General features: G+C 40.4%; 1 protein-coding gene across 5 annotated transcripts in view; it reads left to right on the top strand.

Annotated features, from left to right (window-relative positions):
- The window catches only part of SNX27 (sorting nexin 27), a gene marked incomplete at its 5' end in the record, with an annotated part of 48,325 nt that extends 26,250 nt beyond the window's left edge, over positions 1 to 22,075 (top strand). For 2 of the 5 annotated variants that reach the window (XM_081122232.1, XM_081122233.1), the window contains 10 exons: positions 1,018 to 1,210; positions 3,089 to 3,153; positions 4,910 to 5,014; positions 6,040 to 6,118; positions 7,699 to 7,862; positions 11,783 to 11,872; positions 16,333 to 16,482; positions 16,791 to 16,919; positions 17,309 to 17,368; positions 18,223 to 22,075. In XM_081122232.1, coding sequence (XP_080978358.1) covers positions 1,018 to 1,210; positions 3,089 to 3,153; positions 4,910 to 5,014; positions 6,040 to 6,118; positions 7,699 to 7,862; positions 11,783 to 11,872; positions 16,333 to 16,482; positions 16,791 to 16,919; positions 17,309 to 17,368; positions 18,223 to 18,270 — 1,083 coding nt within the window. In that variant the 3' untranslated portion in view covers positions 18,271 to 22,075. The remainder of the gene's footprint in view (positions 1 to 1,017; positions 1,211 to 3,088; positions 3,154 to 4,909; positions 5,015 to 6,039; positions 6,119 to 7,698; positions 7,863 to 11,782; positions 11,873 to 16,332; positions 16,483 to 16,790; positions 16,920 to 17,308; positions 17,369 to 18,222) is intronic. The other 3 variants (XM_081122229.1, XM_081122230.1, XM_081122231.1) reach the window with 3 other exon arrangements.
- Positions 22,076 to 23,163: the final 1,088 nt, after the last annotated feature.

Raw genomic sequence — 23,163 nt, 5'->3', positions numbered from 1 at the left:
ATTTTTTCCCCTTTGTTCCCCCTTTCCCACCTTCTCTTTTGATTAATAGGGTATTTTTTTCATGACTTCATTTTATCTCCACTATTGTATTATTAGATATGCTTTGTTGTTTTAATTTACTAGTGGTTGTTCTAGGTTTACAGTATATATCTTTAATTTATAAGTGTTACCTTTATAGTATAATAATTTTGCAACAGTATATTTCATTTCCTCCTCCTATTTTTTGTGCTGCTGTTCTCATACTTTTTATGTTAACCCTGTTTTAGTGATGGAAGGGAGAGGAACAAAACTAGGTATATCTGACTTCAGGAAAGGAGTTTTTGCAAAAATCAATTTGATAATTAAAACCACTATTGCTTACATCATCTTTAGATCTTTTCTTTTGAAGTTTGGGGCACACACAACAGTATCAGTGGCATTACTTTAAAATTAACCCTAGCTTTTTACATCTCCCTCCAAATTCACGTGCTTGTTCATTCACAGTATTTACCACGTTGGCTTCGAATGACTTATAACTTTCTGAAAGTAAAATCTACCCTTAAAGCTGATAATTGTCTGTGAAGATATTTAAAACAGTGTTTGTTGGAAGTAATTTTAAGAGCAAAAATAGCCCAGCTAGGCATGGCTCAGCGGTTGAGCATCGACCTAGGATCCAGAAGATCACAGTTCGATTCCTGGTCAGGGCACATGCCGGGGTTGTGGGCTCCATCCCCAGAAGGGAGCGTGCAGGAGGCAGCTGATCAGTGATTCTCATCACTGATGTTTCTCTCTCTCTCTCCCTCTCCCTTCCTCTCTCTGAAATCAATAAAGATATATTAAAAAAAAAAATAGCAAAAATAAGATCATGGCCCCTTTGAAGGGGAGTCTTTTGTACAGATAATTTCTGGCATGTTTATTAAAAGTAAGTCTTAATTTTACAGTGACCTTGAACATATTCTCTGTTAGGTGAGCCTGATTTTTGATGATTCTGTGATTTAATTTGTAGTAAACAGGCTTTTTTGTCCTTCCCCTCACCAGGTGTACAATGTTTACATGGCAGGAAGGCAGCTGTGTGCTAAGCGGTACCGGGAGTTTGCCATCCTGCACCAGAACCTGAAAAGAGAGTTTGCCAACTTCACATTTCCCCGACTTCCAGGGAAGTGGCCGTTCTCTTTATCAGAACAGCAATTAGATGCCCGACGACGAGGGTTGGAAGAGTATCTAGAAAAAGGTAAGCTGGCCTATTAAACTCTACTATCTTGAACAGACATAGGGTCTAGGCATACGTTGCAATTCCTAAGCTGCATAGCTAAATTCCATTAAACACAGTAGTGAAAGTAAGTCAAGTTTCTGACTATAGGTGTTGAATGATCTGAGCTTTGAAGCCAAGACTGAAATTCCAGTACAGTGATTAATAGCCTATTTTATTGACTCCCTGAACACATAACAACAACAGAAAAATGCATAATTAGTTTTTATGCATTAAGGACCTTAATTTATAGTAGGAGTGGGGAACCCTTTTTCTGCCGAGGGCCATTTGGATATTTATAGCGTCATTTACAGGCCATATAAGGCCTGCCAACTGGACATTCCCCACCCCTGATTTATAGGGTTATATTATTTGCCAGTAAACATGTATAGACGGACTCAGTAACATGCTGAATTGATTTGGGAACTAAGTGGACAGTATCTTTGGCATATCCTCCTTGAAAATTCCTCATTCCTCTTACATGTGTCCATGATAGTTTGCTGAGTTGTAGGTAATCTAACGTCCCTTTGTTCTAAGCAGGTTATAGGTAGAAGTATTGAAACTTACTTGTTATCTCAGGACTTCCAAATGGTACAAAAGGAATTTGTGGATGTAGATGCTGAAGCATTTATCTAGAAAGTTGGGGCAAAGGACATATCTCTTGAAAAAATAGTTCATTTTGTGGCTCAGAAAAGAGACCTTGCTTCGATGCATTATAGAGTTAACATACTTGCCAACTGAGCAATAAGCTTTTCTTTAAAGTACTAACGTAATAGAATAATGGTCTTAGTGGTATTTAGTAATTCTGTGTCCTTATGTAAGAACTAATTGACCTAGTTGAATTTTCTTTTAAACTTTGGTAGAGAGCTTTATCCCTGAAGAAAAATTATTTCCCCTGTAGAAGTAGTGAAACCTCCTCATTTGTTTTTAGTTTTTTTCTAACATGGAATGGCTTCTAAACACAGCCCTTGGGAAATGAGAAATGGTACAGTTTTTTGAAATAAAATCATCATTGTAATTTGCCATCCTCATGAGAATGTCAGGAAATTAACTTTCTTAGATTTTGACCATTAGCTGCCCACCTCCCTGCTTTCCTTCTTCCTTCCCTCCTTCCTTTTTATTGTTGTTGTTTTGAAGCTCAAATTAGTGAGGTGAAAAGATGTGCTCAGCCCGGCCGGGCGTGGCTCAGTGGTTAAGTGTCGACCTAGGATCCAGGCAATCAGGGTTTGATTCCCAGTCAGGGCACATGCCCGGGTTGCGGGCTGCAGCCGATCAATGACTCTCTCATCATTGATGTTTCTCTCTCTTTCTCTCCCTCTCCTTTCCTCTCTCTGAAATCAATAAAGATATATTTTTTAAAAAAAAGAAAAAAAAAAAAGATGTGCTCAGCTTAATACTTTATTATCTACCCATTTCCCCTCAAATGGCTTTAAATGTTTATGGTTCTCTCGTAGGCCTGTTCCTAAGCCAAGTAGATATTTTTCCTTTTGTATTTCAATTTTGTGTTTGGTTTATTTCTAAGTGACCTTACCCTTGCTCTGTTGTCTGGCTTGTTAATAGTTCACATAAGACTACAAAGTTAGATTTACCTAACTTTTATTTCTCTTTTTTGGGAGTGACTTTCTTTGGCTATGTTTAATACTTTTAGCGAGCTACATTTTTGTACATTCTATTACTCCTCTGTTCTAGTTCATACTTACATGACTATTTCTTGTGTCTTAAAATATCATATGTTAGGGATGACATACTACCTCAGCATTGCCTGGCACTAATGATTTACGCTTGAACCTTGATGTGTACTTGACTTTATATTCTTGATTTTTAGAGCCTTATGTCAGATTCTATCTTTGTTTTCAACAGTATGCTCAATACGAGTCATTGGTGAGAGTGACATCATGCAGGAATTCCTGTCCGAATCAGACGAGGTAAGTGACTGCCCCTACAGTGACTGTTTCCCTTTTGGCTCATTGTGGGGGAAAATAAATGAAAGATATTGATTATGGCAAATGTCTATTTTTCCAGTCTTTTTTTATGTGTCCTACTTATCCTTCAAGACCTAGTGCGAGGTCCACCTTCTCTTTGAAGCCTTCTGTTATTCAAGTCATTGATTTTTCATTCTACCGTGAACTTTTGCAGTCAGTGCCACTTAATTATCACCTTGTTGGTATCTCATTCTCTAATTTTTTATATATAATCAGATAATTACTTTATATTTTTAGTGTGACTACCTATAGGTTAGAGCTAAATCTTTTTTTAGCTTTATTGAGGGATAACTGACAAATAGGAATTGTATATATTTGAGATGTACAACTTGATATTTTGATGTACATTGTGATGATCACCACAATCAGGCTAATTAGCATATTTATCATCTGTTTGCTCATTCCTTTCTTTTGTGGTGAGAGCACTTAAGATCTACCCTCCTAGCAAATTTCAGTATACAATATACAGTATTTGTTAACTGTGGTCACCATACTGTACAAGAGACCTCCAGAGCAAGAGTTAAAGCTCGATCATTGTTACATTCCCAGCGTCTTATCACAGTATTGAGCACGTTGTAGGTGCCTGATAAATATTAACTGATAGGAAAATGAATATGTAATGCCACTGTATTAAATAGTGTGTTATCTACTGATTATTTTATATGTATATGTCTTATTTTCCCAACTAGATTATAAGTTTATTGCAGACAAGGGCTTATAACAAAGTAATGTTTAGGATGATTTTAGGCAATGAATAGTACTTTTTTGTTCTTGTTACTCTTCGCCCAAGGATATTTTCTCCACTGATTTTCAGAGAGAGTGGAAGGGAGGAGGAGAGGGAGGAAGTGGGGAGAGAAAGAAACATTGATGTGTGAAACACATCAATTGGTTGCCTACCGCATGTGCCAGGACCAGGGCCAGGGATCAAACCTGCAACCCAGGTACGTGCCCTTGACTGGGAATCGAACCTGACACCTTTTGTTGTATGGGCCAACTCTCTACTCACCAAACCACGCTGGCCAGACCTGAATAGTAGTTTTTTTTAAAGTAGTAAATGAAGATGGACTTGTTCTTAAATAGTTGGTTCTCTCTAATAAAAATTACAAGGTCAGAAATCTGTTAGAGGAATGTGTTAATCATGAAAAGCAATGAGAGTGAATTATTTCTTTGAATTAAGGAGGATAAGTATTGTTTATTCTTTGGTAGAAGAAAATTGGGCATCTGACTAACTCATATTCCTGAGTTTCATCCATTTTTCCTTTCAAAGGTGTCGTGATTATTTCAGCATTCAGAAAGGAATTTATTATACTCCTTGAGCCAATCTAACATGCCTAACCATATAAAACCAGAGAATATTCATTGAAACTACTGCTTTCAGTTGTCTTTTCTTATTTTTGAGTTCTGAATGTTTAAAAATAAACGAAAAATCTCCTCTGTGTTTGACCTAGTCTGTTTCACATAAGTTTTCTGTTTTAAAATGTGAACATGTTGGCTCCATTTCTTTCCCCCCCCATTCATCTTAAAGGTTAACTTCTGCTGCACTGTAAAGTTGGCTTAATGACTTGTGTGTTGACTTACAAGGTGTCTTTTCTCCCCTTTTCCTTGGGACTCACTTTCTATCACATTTAGGTTGTTGTTTAGCCAGCATGTTACAAAGAGAATGAAGATATAAATTTTTTTTCTGTGTCTTTCTCCCCAGAACTACAATGGTGTTTCTGACGTAGAGCTGAGAGTAGCATTACCAGATGGAACAACAGTTACAGTCAGAGTTAAAAAGAACAGTACTACAGACCAAGTATATCAGGTAAAGTAAACTTGAGCAAGTAGACTTGACATTGAATGGTTCAGAGCTAAGGAAGATGGATAAATGAGTTAATACATATAAAGTGCTTGGGGCATCTGGCACAAAAGTTTATTAAATGTTAGCTACTGTTGTTGATGTTAGTATTGTTAATGTGAAATTAATTTGTCTTCCTTGAAAGAAAGAAGAGTTAATATGAATTTAATTTGTCTTCCTTGAAATAAATATCCCAGGTAGTAGTGGTTCTGATTAGCCCCCTCTCCCCTTTTAATTGTCCAAAACTTTGAAAACGTATATGAAAGCAGTATAGTACAATGAACCTCTATCTGTTCACTCAGTAGTCATCAAGAGTCTTCTACATTTGCACTATATATCCTTTCCCCCCTTTGCTTGAATATTTTAAAGCAAATTTCATGTCTAACCACTGAGCAACCTGGCCAAAGCTGATGATGGTGATTCTTAGGAAATGGAGGTCTCCAGCCCGAGACATGAATCATCTGAAAAATGAGCAAGAATAATTTGTGAAGCGTGAACAAAATAGATGAATAGATAAACTCAAGAACCAGAGATATAGATTTTGTATGTTAATAGCTTATATTAAATGTAGACTGAATGTATGAGACTGGATAGTTAAGAATTTACTTTTTTCTTAAGATCTGTTCTTATCTAGCACATTTCTTGTAAGTGCTGTTAAAAAAGACCCTTGTGGGCTGATGTGATATTTCAGAGAGGAAAGCTGATATTTAAGGAGAAACTATTACCAGCTTAAATTAGAGGAGGTAAACTCATATTTAGAGATCATAGCTTTTTGAGTCAAATACAGGTAATTTTTTCCTTTAATTTCATACATACTTATGTGCATGTGCATGTACACATACATATAAAGAAGAATAGCTATAGATCATGAATTTAGTTTATGTGAAACCAAAGTGGCAGAACCTCTCTTCCCCCTAACATGGATACATCTGTCTTCACAGCATTGTCTGACTTAGTTTTCTGGAAACTAATCTATCCTGTTTACACTTTAGGCTATTGCAGCGAAGGTTGGCATGGACAGTACAACAGTGAATTACTTTGCCTTATTTGAAGTGATCAACCATTCCTTTGGTAAGTGCCAGTGGTTAATATTAAGTTTTGTTTGGGGATATTTTATTCTCATATTGTCAGACTGAAACTCTTTGCCTAGAGAAGAAGAGCTGGCAGACCAGGGAGATTCTGTTTATTAGGACAGTCTCCAACAAGCAGACCAGGCACATCCCATTAAGTCCAAGTCAGAGGGTATCTGCTCACTGTTGGTGCGTTTTCCTCTTTCGTAAGCATAAGGTGCGTGCCCCCAGGGCCAAAGCGGATACTTTCATGAGTTTCTTTTAAATCAGAGGTTCAAAATTAATATAGTCCAATGAAACAGCCTTAAAAAGAAGGAATGCTCTATTTAGTGACAGTCTGTTCTAGTGTACTTTATGCTTCTTGTAGATTTTTAAGAACAGCTTTTTGTTTTCAGGAGTTAGAGATAAATTGATTAAAAGCCATTGCTTTAATGCATATCTTTAAGTTTCTTTGTAAATAGATAATCCTCTTCCTAGGAAGTTTTATTACATCATGACAGGAAGCTTGTCTTATATATTATTTTATAACAGTTAGGGATGTTGGTCACACTGGTTGCGTTGACACCACAAAGGGGAGGAAGTCAGTGCTTGCCCTTAGTGACATAGATTTCCTCATAGTTTATTTCCTATAGTTTATGGGTCTTTTCCACACACACACACACACACACGGCTAAGGCCAGAGATGACATAATATTTATTGATTGATCAGCTCTTCCTTATCCCAGAAAGGAGGAGAGTTGGCAGACTTGGGTTGCCTTGCTGTTGTTCCAGGTCAGTGTAGATAACTTTGATGCCCCCTGAAGTGGCCAAGTCCCTATTATTCTTTATCTTGCTAATTCCCTGCAGTCTAACTAGGCAGATAGAAATGTTACGAAGGATTGCTAGGGACCCAGGACACTTGGATTCTAATCTTGTCCTTCTTTTCTAAGCTTTAGTTAATAAATAAAATGGGAAATATTAAACCTGTCTCTTGCAGTGTTATAAAGCCAAGTAAACATCAAGAGAAGAAAACTGAGCCTTTCCCGAGAAAATCAATATAGAAATTAAAAGTGGTAGTGTTTTATCCTGCTTTGTTAGAAAGAGGAAGTAACTTTACTCTGAAGACACTTTTCACTTTGATGAATGTCTTAGAGTTGGGGGGTGGGGTAGGGAGAGCCTTTCAACTCTTAACAATAAAAGCAGTTCACTGAGAATTGCCATGTGAGAGACTCTGAATGAATGCACCATAGCTAGGTAAGAGGAGAGGCTTGCTTTAAAGATGTTCAGTGGACATCACTGTAACTTACCAGATAATTGACTTTGTAGTAGGTGCTAACTGAATGGCATGTCATTCAGGTGATAGAGTTCAGTTAGTTAGAGGCCTGACTGGCAATAGTCATAGTTAGAAGGGATAGATTTGGCTAGACAAAGGGTTATTTTGTCATCCTGAGGCAGAGCTCCCTGATGGCCGTAAAGCCGATGTTCTGGTTAATGATAATCTGCCATCTTGATCGCCTGTTTGTACTTTATCTGCAGTTTATACTAGGGAAATCCCTTATATATCTTTTCACTGTAGCTTTCTTTGTTTTGTTTTCTCTTTAGTACGTAAGCTGGCACCTAATGAATTTCCTCATAAACTCTACGTCCAGAATTACACATCAGCTGTGCCAGGCACCTGCCTGACCATTCGAAAGTGGCTTTTTACAACAGAAGAAGAAATTCTCTTAAATGACAATGACCTTGCTGTTACCTACTTCTTTCATCAGGTGGGTGAATTGATCCTCCTGGAAAGGCCTGATTTTTTATTTTATTTTTGTCTTTTTATATGGAGTGGATAATTTGCCAATTCAGTGTGAATCCTTGGGTAACCTGCTTTCCCCCCGAATCTTAATTAAATTTGTGAAATGTGTTATCCCATTTCACAAAAGATAAATAAGTTTAAGAAGTGAAGATGTCCTGGAATTTACAATATTTATTTAAACAACAGAAAATGAGCATTATGGCTATGTACCTTTTCAAAAATTTTTTTTCCAAAATTACACATTCATAGAGTTTAAAGCATCATATAGTTATACACAGGTTATTACAAAAAATATTAGTTACCCCCACTTATCTTCATCTCTCCACAAAGGCAATGACTTTTTTAGCTTTGTTATTTTGTTTTATATTTACTACCATGTCTCTGTTATAACTTAGTTATATTGCTCCTACTTGATTTTTCAGATTCAGATAATATCTCTTCATTTCCCACTAAAAGATGAGACTCTAGCTGCATTTTATTCCCCATTTTTACTAATACCCATATCTTTTCCTCTCTCCCATCTTCCTAATATAGGCACATTATAATATTTATTTAATCAGTGTTCAGTGTTTATATTATTATGACTATAAATAATGAATTTATAGTAGAGCCTTGCATTGTTGGAATGAGAAAATTAGCTAGAAGTCAGAATATCTGGTTCAAGTATCTGGTTCAAGTTATATTCTTAGCATAGCTTTGCTAAGATCTGTTTCCTGATCATATAAGTGGACTCATACAGTATAGTATTTGTCTTTTTGTAACTGGCTTATTTCACTTATCATAATGTCCTCATTCATGTAATAGCAGTGGACAGAATTTCCTTCCTTTTTAAGGCAAAATAATAATATTTCATTGTATGTGTATGTCTCCTTTTGTTTATCTAGTCATCTGTGGATGGACATTGGTTTTTTCCTACTTCTTGGCTATTATGAATAATGCTATTATGAACATGGGTGTGTGTATATCTCTTCAAAATCCTGCTTTTAATATACCCAGAATTGGGATTACTGGATCATATGGTAATTCTGTTTATAATTTTTGAGGAACTGCAATACTGTTTTCCATAGCGGCTACACTATTTTATATTCCCAACAGGGCAGATGGGTTCAAATGATTTTTTGCTTGACTAGGTAAACATTTGTGCCATTTGGAAAATAATAGTAAATGTTTTCCTACTTAATTTTATTTTTTTGTATCATATTTTGATGGTGGGAATATCTAATGTATTTCACCAATTCCAAGATGCCATTGATTGTAAGATGCACTATTATTTTATGTACTGCTAAGACAGAGAAAAGAGCTACCAATTAAACTGATACATCATTGATTGTAAGGTGCATCCCAATTTTAGGATTGATAAAATATTTAAAAATGTGCATCTTAGAGTTGATGAAATATTAGGTAATGATAATGAGCCTTTTCCTTAAACATATTAATAAGGTTGAAATTCATGGTAGGATGTATTTAAATTCTGGCTAACTATAGCAGATTGAACACACATTTAAGCTACTCCTTCCTAAAATAATAGTAATGGAATTTTAAAGGCATAAACCTGCCAGGACCAAGGACAGGGGAGGAGACAGTAGCAGATGAGAACTGTCAACAGTTTTTACAAAATGAATGTTTGCATGAATTGAGAGGAGTTTGGTGTTTGGTAATTGTGGAAGAATTGGTGAGAGTCACATGGGCTAGTCAAACAATGTAATCTTTTTTTTTCCATTGCCATTTATCTCCTCTATGCCCTCAAGCAATATAATCTTTAAAAAAAATTTTAAAAAAATATATCTTTATTGATTTCAGAGAGAGGAAGGGGGAGAGAGAGAGAAACATCAATGATGAAAGTCATTGGTTGGCTGCCCCCTGCACGCCCCCTACCGGGGATCGAGCCTGCACCCCCAGCATGTGCCCTGACCCGGAATCAGACTGCAGTCTCCTGGACCCTAGTTTGATGCTCAGCCGCTGAGCCACACCTAGCCAGGCAAGCAATATAATCTTTATTAGAAATGAGAGAGGAGAGGTGAGAACATTTTTACTGCCCCATATGAACTCTGACCCTCTTCTGCCCTGGGAAAGTGTTCAGATATTTAAGTGCTGTTCCAAGTCAGACACAGGTCTAGGTATTGGGGATACGAATAAAACAAATACAATATTTTTATTTGGTCACCAGAAAAGCCTTTTCTCTTAGCTAAATAACACCTTGTTACATGGGAAGTGAAATAGACCAGTACTTATTTGTTTTTCCACCCATCTTCTCTCCCAGCTTCCCAGTAATTGGTTGAATTTGGCCTAGAGCAGTCAAGTCTTTTGGTGATAAAAAATACAAGTGTTCAGGTTCTTCAGGACACCATGTGGCCGTTCTTACTGAGCATCTGCTCTGTGACCATGATCCCCTGTGCTTAAGTGAGCCCTCGTTTGTATGGCTAGGACTGGGGAGGAATGGGCATAATCTTCCCATTAGGCGGTCCCAGGCAGGACGTTAATATCTGTGTGTGGTTCTTGGAACTTAACAGCCAAATGATGCTAATAGCAATGATAATAGTAACTGTTTATATATACTTTATGAAACTCAACATCTGTTGTCTCACTTTGTTGTCTGCCTGTGAGATGGGTATTATCCCTATTTTACAAACTGAGAGGTTTTAAGTGACTTACTCAAGTGCATATTGGTCAGTGACACACCTAGAAGTTGAACTATCCTTTCGACTTCAATCCTGAACTCATTCTGTTGTACAAGTTATTTTCCCTTAAAAGACTATGGGGAATGATTTCTACCTTAAGGAAGCTGGCAGTCTTCTGATAAGAGCTCAAGAGGATGCCAGCGTAGAGTTGTCCTTGCAGCAACTCCCTGAGGTTAGATTCTGAATGCCCTAGGCAAATGCCCTATTTGTTGTTGTTTTTCTCCCAATGATCAGTTTTCCCCTCCATTAGATTTTAAATGTTTTCTTGGGGTAGAGTGAGGTTTGGAAGGGGGTGCATATTTCATTTAGCTGAACCAGGAGTTGTTTAGAATGAACATATTATATTTAGGTACCTTCATGCCTGTTTCAAGCCCTATTGGGGATTTTTTTTGTTCATGGTCTCAGATTTATCACTTTCTCTGCCAGTTGCTGCTCCCCTAGTTTAAGCTCTTGTTTCATTTTGTACTTAAAGTGTGACAACATCGTTGGTGTCTCTTATTCTCTCAATTCATTTGACACTCATAGGCAGATCAATCTTTCTTTCAAAAAAGTTTTCATTGCTTATTTTAGCTCCCTATTGTCCTTAAGTCTAAATTCCTGTGGGTGCTTTTTAGAGTCCTTCCTAATCTGTTAACCTACCCCTCTAGCATTATCTTTCATTGTCCCTTAACATGTACCCTTTATTCAAATCAGGCAAATCTATCTCCTAAATGTATTTAAGCTCAAACCCATTCCTGTTTCCTGACTTCAGCTAGCAGTTTCTTCTATCTAACTTACCCTTTCGGGTGCAACCAAGACTTCCTTGATAACTGCACTTAGCAGTAAGCTCTCATGTCCTCATTGCATGTGTCTTAACTCTCCATACCACACATTTTGCTACGTCATTGTTACCTTTAATGCAGTGTTATATGCTGTCTTTTAGTGTTCTCTGATTGTTTCATATATAGAAATTAACCGGAATTTAAATCCCTTTAACATGTGAAACCAGATTCCTCACATGCCTAGAACAGCCCTTGAGTACATACCAGACACTCCTTACACACTGCTTATTCCAGTAAATACATCCATGTGGCAGAGAGCACCAGAGATGTGATGTTCCACATACTTAAGAGTTATTCTGAAAATGAATCTGTCTCTATTTTTATCAAGAATGTACTTGATAATGATTTTTACATTTCTTTCTTCCCTGCCTTTGTTTTGGTGCCAGGCTGTAGATGATGTGAAAAAAGGTTACATCAAAGCAGAGGAAAAGTCCTACCAATTACAGAAGCTGTATGAACAAAGAAAAATGGTCATGGTAGGTTTGTGTCCCCATAATCTCTTTATAAAATGCCTCTTCTTATCTCTTAAACTTGTTCTTCCAGTCATTTCTGAAAGATGTTGCAACCTGGTCTGTGGCTTAACTATTTAAAAAAAGAAGGGGAATATAGACCTTGATGTAAAGTCCATTGTGTTCCTCCATTAAGCACACAAAGAGCTTCTTTTGTTATTGATAGATATATAACTTTATTATAAATAATAACCAAATGGAATTCTTTTTGATAGAAAAAGTCTAAAACAAAGATAAGCAAAACATTTAATATGATAAGGGTAAGATTCTATAGGAATTGATACTAGGCTTTTTTCATTAGAAATTATTTTAGTTATGATTTAGTGGTTGTAAGATTATTTATTTTTACAACTTTGATCTCTGCAGTTGCTTAAACATTTATGCTCAGTAGTGTTTTTGCTTAGTATCATATCCTAGAGCTGTACTGTTCAATTTGATGGCTGCTAGCCTCATGTGGCTATTTAAATTTAACTCTATTTAAATTAAATAAAATTTAAAATTCAGTTCCTCAGATGCATTAGCCGCATTTCAAGTGTCGAGTAGCCACATGTGGCTAGTAGCTATGTATTGGACAGCTCAGATATAGGCTATCTTTATCATCACAGAAAGTTCTGTTGGAGAGGGCTGCCTAGAATATTTCTTAAACATTTTAAAATTAGTTTTCAGTTTGTATCTGCTGTAAATACAAGGACTGAAATTGTCAAAAATAAAATTTGTAAGTAACACTTGCAAAACTTCCACCTGTAGAATTTTAAAATTTCTTTCTTGGCAAATGCACATATAGTTGAAATTTTTCCAATTATAATTTTTCATGATTTCACACAAGGCAGTAATTGCATTGTAATGATTCTTATAGATCACTTGAATTTCTTTGTACTTTCTGTGCACTTTTTATGAAGGAATGTTCATCCATCTGAGTTAGTTGGGTTAGAACAAGAATATACAAATTAGCCATCAAATTTAGCCCGTAATCTTATGTCTAGCTGGGATAGTTATTTTCTCTCACTTATATGATGAAAAATAAATTTCCAAAGATCAACAAGCCATCTACGAATTTTCTGCATACCAACAGACTGAAATAGACCACAAAAAATATTTTAAATAGAATTCAGTCTATTAATTTGCAGAATTTTGCTTAAGGTAATTTTAATATGTAGGTGGCAGGATTTTAAAACTCAGCTTCCTATTCTTTAAGATAATGGCATTGTCTGTTACATATTAACGCATGATTCTGGCCACATCTGCACCTTTTTTGGTGAAAAGGGCCAAATACTAAAGGACTATCAACCGTTGCAATAATTCTTTGTTTTTTCCAAAGCCAGCAGAATTAAAGTAGTTTCATAAGGGTCTCAGATAATACCAGTATGGCGTAAATACTGTTTTCAAACACACTGTCTTCCACTTATGCATTTAACCAAAAGTATTCGTTGAGCACCAAGTGTGTGCTAGGCACAGTATGAGGTGCTAGATAAATAAATAGGCTTGAGTTGTTCTGTGGCAAAATATAGAAAATCTGAATTTAATAAGCATAATAATCTATTATGAAATAATTTTCAAACTCAAGTTTGTATTTTGTAGTTGTTAGATGGGCCAGGTATAGAAACCTAGGTATAGAAGCTAGGGTACAGAAACTCAGTGGGGCAGGAAGCTCCAGGTGCCTAGCAAGGGGCGAAACTGGGAAAACAAGAACCTTGTCCTCAGGGTAATCTACCCTCTCCTAGCATCACTGGCTGTGTGGTTTAGCCTCCCTGAGCATTCCTCCCTAAAGATAACATCTAGGCCTCAGTTGTATTTCAGCTCCAGGCCCAGATAAGCAGCAAACCAAGCAGCACAAGTGGCCCCGTGGCTGACTCAGGACCAGATATATTGACTAATAACCTCGTTTCCTGGCACCAACTAATCAGTGGAGATCACCACCCCAGAAAGAACACACCTAGAAAGCTGATGAATATTCTATTGAGGCACTCCCCTGAGACCTCCCCTAAGATTTCCTGCATGAAAGAGATAAATACACTCAGGACAAAGGACCCAGGGGTGCTTCAAGGGAGCAGGCCAGCGCCATCTCCATCCCTCCGAGGGGACCCCACAAGACTTGCAACCAGGGGAGCAATGGGAAGTGGCTCACCCCCTGAACTTGTCTCCAAGGCCCCTTCTCACTCCGATTTCTCAGGGAGCCAAAGCAGCCCAGCCTGGGCGCTCTTGTTGCAGCTTCTATGCACCTTCCTTGTTTCACCGTCCTAAGTATATTTTTGCTGCCATCATGGAACCAATACCCTTTGGCTCAGTGCCATGTAGCCCTTCCCTTTTGATATCCCAATCCCCTTTTAATGAATTTAATTTTTTTTTTACTCACCATCTGAGATTGCTATATTGCCTACTGGTGTACCACACAGCACCAACTGTTCAGTTAAGAACCCGAGTGCAGTTGGTACATTGATGTGTTTTCCCATGGGTCATTGGAATTGAATATAAAATATGCTTAAACATTTATGGAATTTAGTTGTCTTGAAAACCTACTACCAACATATAGTTGTATACTAGCCCCATAATACTACAATCAAATTTTAAAGAAAATACTACTGAAGTTTAAATTTAAGTATAATTTCATGTAGTAGTGTTCAAAGACATTAGCTTAGTCAGTGGTCATGGTCAGTACATTGAAACTTTGAACTCATATGGACTCTTCAGAACCCATAGGTCTTGATACCACTATCTGTAGTAACTTAGTATGCTTGATATCAAGGCCGAAGATAGGTCAAATCACTACGATTAGTTGCCAAATCACTGTGAAAACTTCAACAGTTAACAGACTTCTCAGTTCTAGTTTCTTTTGTATAAAATGGGATGTTCGGATTGCCAGCTATCGAGTAGAATCTTAAGAAAATGCTCCAGAGTTCTTGGTAGATAAATGAGTGTTGTGTAGGTTTCCCTGTTCTCCAAATACACAGAATACCTCATATCTTTGCCAGAGTATGTAAGATCCAGTGTGAGCAAAATGTTTTGTTTCCTACTTACAAAATTAGATTGAATCTCAAATTTGGATGGTTGAGAATGTAATGTACAAGAGAGATTTTTTCTTTTCTTTTTTTACTCACACACAAACAGCAGACATTTGGAACTTAAGTTTTTCTTATGTTGGAGTAGCCTGACTTTGCCATTGTTGAACTGACAAATAAGAAATTTCTGTTAGTGTTTCTCAATGTGATTTTTAGTGATTTCACACAAGGCAGTAAATGTGAAAGTAAGTGTTTCTCAAAGTGTGGTCCCCAGGTTAGTTTCATGGGAATCACTTGTGAAGGCTGCTCACAATGCAGATAGCTGGACCCCATCTCACATTTTTTAACTCAGAATCTCTGTGGGTAGAATCTAGGAAGTTTTGTTATGATTTTTACAGAAGCACCTTGGTGATTCTGAATCTTAAGTTCTTCAGAATCACTACTCTAGGGGTTTGAGAGAGTTGGCTCCCAAGGTTCCTCTCAAGCACTTCAATTTTAGACCTGGTTTGACCCTTGGCAGGTTGTTTGGGAGAACAGAGAGTTCTTCAGAATGGACCTCAACCCACTCACCTAAAGTGTTCTGCTCTGTTAAGTACTGAGTCTCTACTTTAATGTGTCCTGTTTCTGTATTTACTTACCTTGCTAAATATTGAACATTCACAAAATGTCCTGTGCTACACCTTTCCTCTGGTCTAATTTGGGCCATCATCTGAATGTATGTGAGTCAAGGAAGGTAATTTAGGAGACATTTAACTACTCAAAATTTAATATGAAAAGAGAATGGACAGGAAAATTTTGTATTTTAAATATATAGCTACATCTTTATGTAAATCTGTTTGAAAACAAAAATTCACTTTTCTTTTGGAAATTTTGGATGTATATAAAACTTTAAATGTTTCTTCTCTTTATGCTTTGTGCAAGTCCAGGAATGTAGAGATTGCCTGCTTACAGTTGAGAAATGCTACCTGACTTGAGAATCTTGAAAACCTTAAGTTCCCGAGTGAAACTTTACTTCTGTCATCTCACGAAGGCCACAGCTGCCCTTAGTTTTCACTCAGGTTGTTTTTAGAACTATGCTATTAGGAAGTCCCCTGAAGCTCCTTTGTTTTCAAGGACTACATTTCTCAGTGTGGAGGGATAAATAGAGGGTTGGAGTGGCATTGTGAGTTTTCTAGTCCTAGCAGTTTTGGTTAGAGTGTCTCTTCTGGCTTCATTTATGTATCTTTTTTTAAGTAGAGAAAGGTTGGAGGTTGGAAGTGGGATAAAGGATCGTCTTGGAGTCCTGTCCCAACAGGGATGGGTGTGAGACCAGAGGCAAGGTCTTCGGGTCTTTGGGTGAGAGGATCCTCTTTGTCCCTGTGCCATCTCAGCAGCTCTTCATGGTGGTTTAGTTCCATAGTAACACTGTTTTCCCTTCCTTTTTCTTTCTAGTACCTCAATATGCTAAGAACTTGTGAGGGCTACAATGAAATCATCTTTCCCCACTGTGCCTGTGACTCTAGGAGGAAGGGGCACGTTATCACAGCCATCAGCATCACGCACTTTAAACTTCATGCTTGCACTGAAGAAGGACAGCTGGAGGTGAGAGTTCAGCATGGGGCCGGGCCTGCGAGTGCTGGTGGTACTCTGATACCCACTTGCTATGTTTTAGTTCCTTCTGGGTGGCGGTGGTGGAATGATGTCAAAACTGTTTTGACTGGGGTAGATAAATAGGCGCTGGATTCGCACTGATCCTCACCTTCACGTGTTACACTGACTTAGTCTCCTGTCTTCTTCTCCCTGAAGTGATGCACACTTCTCCACTCATTTCTTTCTGCTGCCTGGCTCAGAACTGTCTTACTAAGCTCCCTAGCATTCTCACACTTACACTCTTGGTCTTGGTTGTTTAGAACCAGGTAATAGCATTTGAATGGGATGAGATGCAGCGATGGGATACAGATGAAGAAGGAATGGCCTTCTGTTTTGAATATGCACGAGGAGAGAAGAAGCCTCGATGGGTTAAAATCTTCACACCATATGTGAGTGGTGACGGGGAAGCGTGCTTGGGGAAAGTAGATGGGGCTTAAAGTTCTCCTTAAACTAAATGCGTAAGTGGAGAGAGCTGTAGAGAGAGCAGTGGTCTTGAGGTCTGAACCTATGTGAATTCTAGGGCCCCAGGTTCTTCCTGTCTTTCCACGGGCCCCACTAGGATTGGCAATTTCACACCCGCTTGACTCTCAATTACCACTAGAAGGAGCCAGAGAATAGTAGATGAGCCAGGCAGGCCTGGGCTGTGGGCCTTGTTAGGGTTTTCCTCTAGGCTGAGCAAGTTTGGAAGGTGGGGTGACTGAGGGCAGAAGTTCAAAGGCATGGCCCTGTGGTACCTGGTCCTGAGAAGTCGGTGAGTGTTGCTATGTTCTTTTTTCAGTTCAATTACATGCATGAATGCTTCGAGAGGGTGTTCTGTGAGCTCAAGTGGAGAAAAGAGGTAATTCTAAACAGTCTTGAATTGATTATTTCATCTTTATTTGTTTAAAATGTATAGGCCTATGGCCAAATACCTGGGACCCTTACCTCCATCTTCACTTTTCTGGGACTGTTAGGCTGGTGATCCCAGGTGAGCCAGGATACTCTTCCAGAGAGGGTTGTTAGCCTTTGGATGCTGAACAGGCTGTGGAAAAAGCCCTGCTTCTTCCTTTCTCTGGAGGATGGCCATTGGCTGCAGGCTCTCCCGTCTCTCATGACTTCATGGACCCTCCTCTGCCTGTTTTTATCAAATTACTCTCCATACTATTCCTGACCCAGAAGGGCAGCTATCCTCAGTTTTAGCCGCTCTGTCCAAACTCACCAAGAACGCCTATGTGTGGGCAGGTCTTTGCTCCTGCTTTACTGTTGTGTGTGTGTGTGTGCCAGTGCTGGAACAGAATTAGGAAGATCCTGAGTAATTAGCTACTTTGTCTCAGAAAATGTTTCCGAGGTTCAGTAGTAGAGTCAGGGACATGAAAATGTATATTCTTGGTATAGTAGAAAGAACGTTGGGCTTTGGGCACCAGATCTGTATTCTCTCCCAACTTTTTTTCTCTGTGATTTCGAGCCAGTCAGTTTCCCTAGAGCCCAGTTTTCTCATCCTTTCTCATGTGTAAAACGGGAAGGCTAAGCCAGATAATTAATAGCCAAGGTCCCTTTTAGCTCTAAAAGGCTGTGATTCTAGATGGGAAGTTATATTGGGGGAAGAGGCCAATCAGATCGATTCATCTAGTCGTATATTTGAATGGTTGTCTCCAGATGGGAGATGCAGACACCTAAGGCTTCCCAATAACTCTTTCCTTTTTTTTCTTTCAGAACATTTTCCAGATGGCGAGGTCACAGCAGAGGGATGTGGCCACCTAGCCTTTCCCTACGTCTTTCCCTTCTCCACCTTCATCCTCTTACCCCCTTCGTCTCCCGTGTCAGACAGAGTAACCATTAACACAAAGGAGGAAAAGGAAAAAAGTCATTATATTCAAAAGCCCTAAACTAAATATTAATAATAATCCTTCTGAATTTCATGTCTCTGGAATTGAGCCAGTAGAAAACAGCAGATTGGTCAGCACCAGGAGTCACCTGAGTTAAGATAGGAAAAGAAATATGCCCAACCAACTCGCCAAAGGTATCTTTGTCCTTGTACCTGGGCCTCATACCAACAGAGTATCCTTGTACTATATTTTTAAAACTGGAACTATGAACTCCATCCATTTGCACTGTTCAGACATATATATGTATGTATGTAAAAATTATGTATAAACAAATTAGCTGCACGTATATACATATATATATTTCTTTTTAAATTTCATATTGATGGCAGTACCTTTTTTAGCTTGTGTTTTTACACACCTTTCACTAGAATTCATGACTTCTCTCTTGCTCTCTTTATTTTGAAACAAACTTTAAAAAGGAAAAAAAAATTTTACAGGGAAAATACCTCTCCTCATGAAGGACTCGAAAAGTTTACAACCTGCTTGGGTTTTCCCCCCCTTTTTTGTATGGAGTGAAGATTCTGCCTCATGGGTTACTGTAGAGTCTGAGGAGCAAGGAGCATGGTTTCTTTTTCTTCCAAGAAGCTGTTGGGGAGGCGAGAGGGGTGTGTTCCTGAAGGGCAGCAGGGCTGCGGGAGAGTCTACAGACTTGGTGTGGTCTCTTAATCCAAGACATTTTTCCTGGTTCATCTCTGTCTCATGGCTTTCTAGCCACATTCCACATCTTCCTGCTTCCCTAGGGCCCCTGTATGCTTCCCCTCAACTCGCCTAGAATGGGGGAGGGTGGGCTCAGGAGGTTAATGCCACAGGAACCCGATACACTTTGTGGTCATAATTTTTCATTTCCCGGCCTTTTCTGAGGCAGGGGTAGTACTAGGGACCAGTGTTAAAATTGATACCTTTAGGCACAAAGATTGGACTTTGGGTAGGGGAAAGGAAGGAAGAAGTGCCCTATGTACATAAGCTTTTCCCTACTTGATTTGTGACCAATAACCACCCATAACTGTCACATTCTCTTACTTTCTTACACAGCTGTGTGGGAGGGATCTGACAGTGTCCCAAGGCCTTGGGGCAACTTGGAAAGGGTCGTGGTCTGTGCCAAGCAAACCATAGCCTGTCTAGGCCAGCTGAGGACCCAGGAAGGAACAGTAGGAACATGATTGATTTGGGTTGGATCTCAGCTTTTAATTAAAAGGAGACTGAAGGAAAACCTTTTTGTCCCTAAAGAGCTCCTCCTCTGACCTTGTGGTTAGACCTCTGAGACTTAAGAGCCACATCCCAGGATTGGGGGCCAGGGCTGACTGGAGTAGGGCAGCATTCTCAGCCCCCAGCTCTGTATTTAGATACTGCACTGGGAGCTCTCGGTCAGGCTCGGGTGCAACTGAAACACATCTTTGAACCATTTTTTCTTTTCCCTTCTCCGTTTTCTAAACAAACACCTCCATAGGGTGGCATCTTTTGCTTTGTCTAACTGGGAGGCAACCATGGTTGGTTGTAGTCAACTCCACTGAGCAGTGTTGGGGTGGCTTGAAGTTTCTTGTTTTGTAACTCGTTTTTGCAGATCATCATGAGGCCTCTTTCTTTCTCTCTCACTGTGTTACCCTGGCGGCTGTTTGCCCCAGGGGAGTGTAGGATCATATAGAATATCCCGTCTTCTTTTCCCTATTCCAAACCCAGTGGAATCACAGAGTGCAAAATGTATGAATGCTGAGTGTTTAAAGTTGTAGAGAGCAATCCCTGACTTGAAGGCTTTGACACAGGATTAACTTCTTTTGGCTGAAATTAATTTAATAATGAGCCAAAGGAAGATATGTTGATTTTCCACTCCAAGATGCTAAAGAGGCTTTTGATGCCAGCTTTGTTCAAACTATGAAAAATAGCAGCAGTTTGCTCCTATGCCCTCAGAGTGGGCTAGGAGTGAACAAATCCAGGAGGCCCCTTGCCAGCCCAAGTGCTGGCCTCCGGATATGGGACGTAGCGGGGATGCCCTTAGGATGGAGGCCCCTTAGAGTGGATAGATGCTGCTCTGTCCCCTTCCTGACGTAGACTTCACTTGGTGCTTTGGAGATTGCCTGAAGGCCCCCTGGGTAGGTGGTCTGTTGGCAGAATCTGTGTAGGAACAGCCCCTGCTTGAGGCTGTACCACTGACACAGCACCGGCTGCAGCAAGGTAGGGGGAGGCCCCAGGGGACAGCGCCTTCTTCCCCCCCCCCCCCCCCCCCCCCCCCGCAGCAGGCCTCCTGCAGTGGAGGCAGAGGTCACTGGCTGTGGAGCTCCAGAGGATCCAGCTCTTCTTTGCATGAAGCATTGTTAGTGTGACACTCCTTTTCCCCCTTGCTCTGCACTTCTTTCTCTGATCCCTGCTACCTTTCTTAGTCCTGGGTTCTGCCCAGGGAGGCTTCTTTTGCAGTTTATCTCTGGGAAACGGAAGGGCTGCCCCTTCCCCCTGCCTTGCCCCAGCAGAGCCAGCAGGATTTTTCTGGTCTCCTGTTGTCCTCTCCTCCAAGTTCAGTTTCTATCCTCTTTGGTAAAAGCTCCGAGTTTTTTATGGATCAGGAGAAAATGCAGGCCCTGAGAAGCCTGTCCCTGCAGAAAGGCTCCCTTGGGCCATGCTTTGGGCTCTCTGCTCTTTATATTTATATTCTGCTCTCCATTTTTCTGCCCTCCCCTTGCCCTAGGCCTAAGCTCAGCACAGGTGAGTGCTCAGGGCAACTCCTAGGCCTGGACAGAGCTCTCAGGGAGGAATTAGATAAATGTTCAACATCGTGCCCGGCCCATCTGGCTTCGTCCTTTAGTGACCCAGGCCAGTAGCTTAGGGCTGTCCCCTCTTGTAGCTCCTAACGCAGTGCTTGGAGCAGCAATATAAGGGCATTGACAGGAGGTGACACCTCTCTCTTGTCTCAGAGTTTGCCAACGTATGGGTCTGGCTCCTAAGAGGCAATTTTCTTAAAAGGGACTACATCCTGATTGATGTGAAGCCCCCAGACCTGGAAGGACTGCTGTGCCCTCCCTGCTCTCCGTGCTCTGGCTGGATTGATGCAGCAGGAGAAACCATTCGGTCTGTTGGACGCCTGACATACTGCTAGGTCCCCTCACTGGGTTCATTGCGTCACATTACTTCCTTGTGGAGGGGGGAGGACGTGGCTGAATACTGAGCGAGAGAGAAGACTCGATGGGTGTGCTTTAGTGCCCACCTTCCCGTCCCACCTCTGTCTTCCTCTTCTAAACCTGGGCACTCCGTGCCAGGCCTCACTCACACCGGGACAACATCAGCTCTCTCCTCAGCAATAATCTCAGGTGTGTGGGAAGCTTAGGGCTGTGGGGGAGATCGGAGCCGAAGAGGGGAGCGATGCGGGGTGCAGACACTTGGCCAGCTGCTGAAGTTGGACACCAGTTTTATATCATGCCCCCTTTAAGCCAGTGAGCTGGGCTTCAGTTTTCCCCAGGCCATGCACAATTTTAATTTATTTGAGAGAAACTCTAATTGTATTTTCACTGCAGTATCTTGTATTTTTTATTTGTGATTAAAAATGTGAAGAGAATACGCAGACACAGAAATGGCTAAGTGTTTCTTTCACGCCTTGTTCTAGAGCTAACCACTCTAAACTTGCTCGGTAATGTCACTCAGTGTGATTAATTGTAACATACTCTTTTAAATAAATCGATTTATTGACGAAACTATTCTTTGGTTTCCTAGACTACAAATCCTTCGGGTTGTGTGACAAGAAGTGAAGAGGGACCCTCAGATTTGCGTTAGAATGGTCATTCTGAAAATGGGAAGGAGCGGTTGGCCAGTTACCCCAGTGAGGCAGTGTTTGGAGGGCAGGCGAAGGGGAAGGGGAAGAAAAGGGGAAGCTGGGAGGCCCCTCGTCTAACGCGTCCAGTGGCTCCTTTGAAGATTCCTTCTCCCTCAGATCTCCGAGTTGATTGTACAGCCTGCACAAAGCCACGTTGCCTCACAGGACTCCTTGCCCTCAACCTCATGCAGGTAGACCCTGGCAGAGTCCTGGGGACACATCTTAGCCCCCCGCCCCCAGCAACACGTTCTAGAGAGAGAGGCAGTGCTTTGCAGTTGGGTTTGATACCAGACGATGTAATCAAAGTGGCTGCAGCGGTGCATAGTGCTGCTACTTACTCGTGAGGAGTCTGAGGGGGAAGGTGCTCAGAACTGGGTTCAGGAGAAACGTTAGGTTAGAGACACATAGTTGGAAGTCATTTTCATCAAGCAGATGAGAGGATGCAACATTCTGGAAGGAAACCCCATTTATGGGAAGCAAGAGGGAGGAAGCTGACTGAGGGACATCGACAAAAAAAAGGTGCCTGAGAATGAGAACCCCCTAAGAACCAGGAGCTTGGATCAGGGCTGCTCAGCTCAGGTATGGAGGAGAGTGAGGGTTGGCCATGGGCGGGGATTCCTTCAGCCACAGGGACGAGCAGCCAGGGCTGTGAACACTTTGAAATCTTAGCAGGAGAATTAAGACAAACCCTGAAAGAGAGGCTGAGGCTCTCAAGCTACCGCAGGGGGTGGACCCGAGGGAAATGGGACACCTTGCATGACGTTTGTACATCTCAAAGCCCTAAAACTCTAGATTTAGAAATTACCCAGAACTCCCCACCACGTGCTCATCACCGGAGCCCTGACTGAGATCTTCGTTTCTATTACTGGAAGGCTTCTCCCAGTCCCTGCTATTAACCTGTCAGCTCCACTCTTCTGCTTCAAGAAGTTATTTTCCTTCCCTCTTCCCTTCATGCTGCCACTAACGGTAGAG

The sequence above is a fragment of the Miniopterus schreibersii genome, assembly GCF_964146895.1.
Source record: "Miniopterus schreibersii genome assembly, chromosome: 19".
Classification (NCBI taxonomy): domain Eukaryota; kingdom Metazoa; phylum Chordata; class Mammalia; order Chiroptera; family Miniopteridae; genus Miniopterus; species Miniopterus schreibersii.
This window is presented reverse-complemented; position numbering and strand designations above follow the sequence as displayed.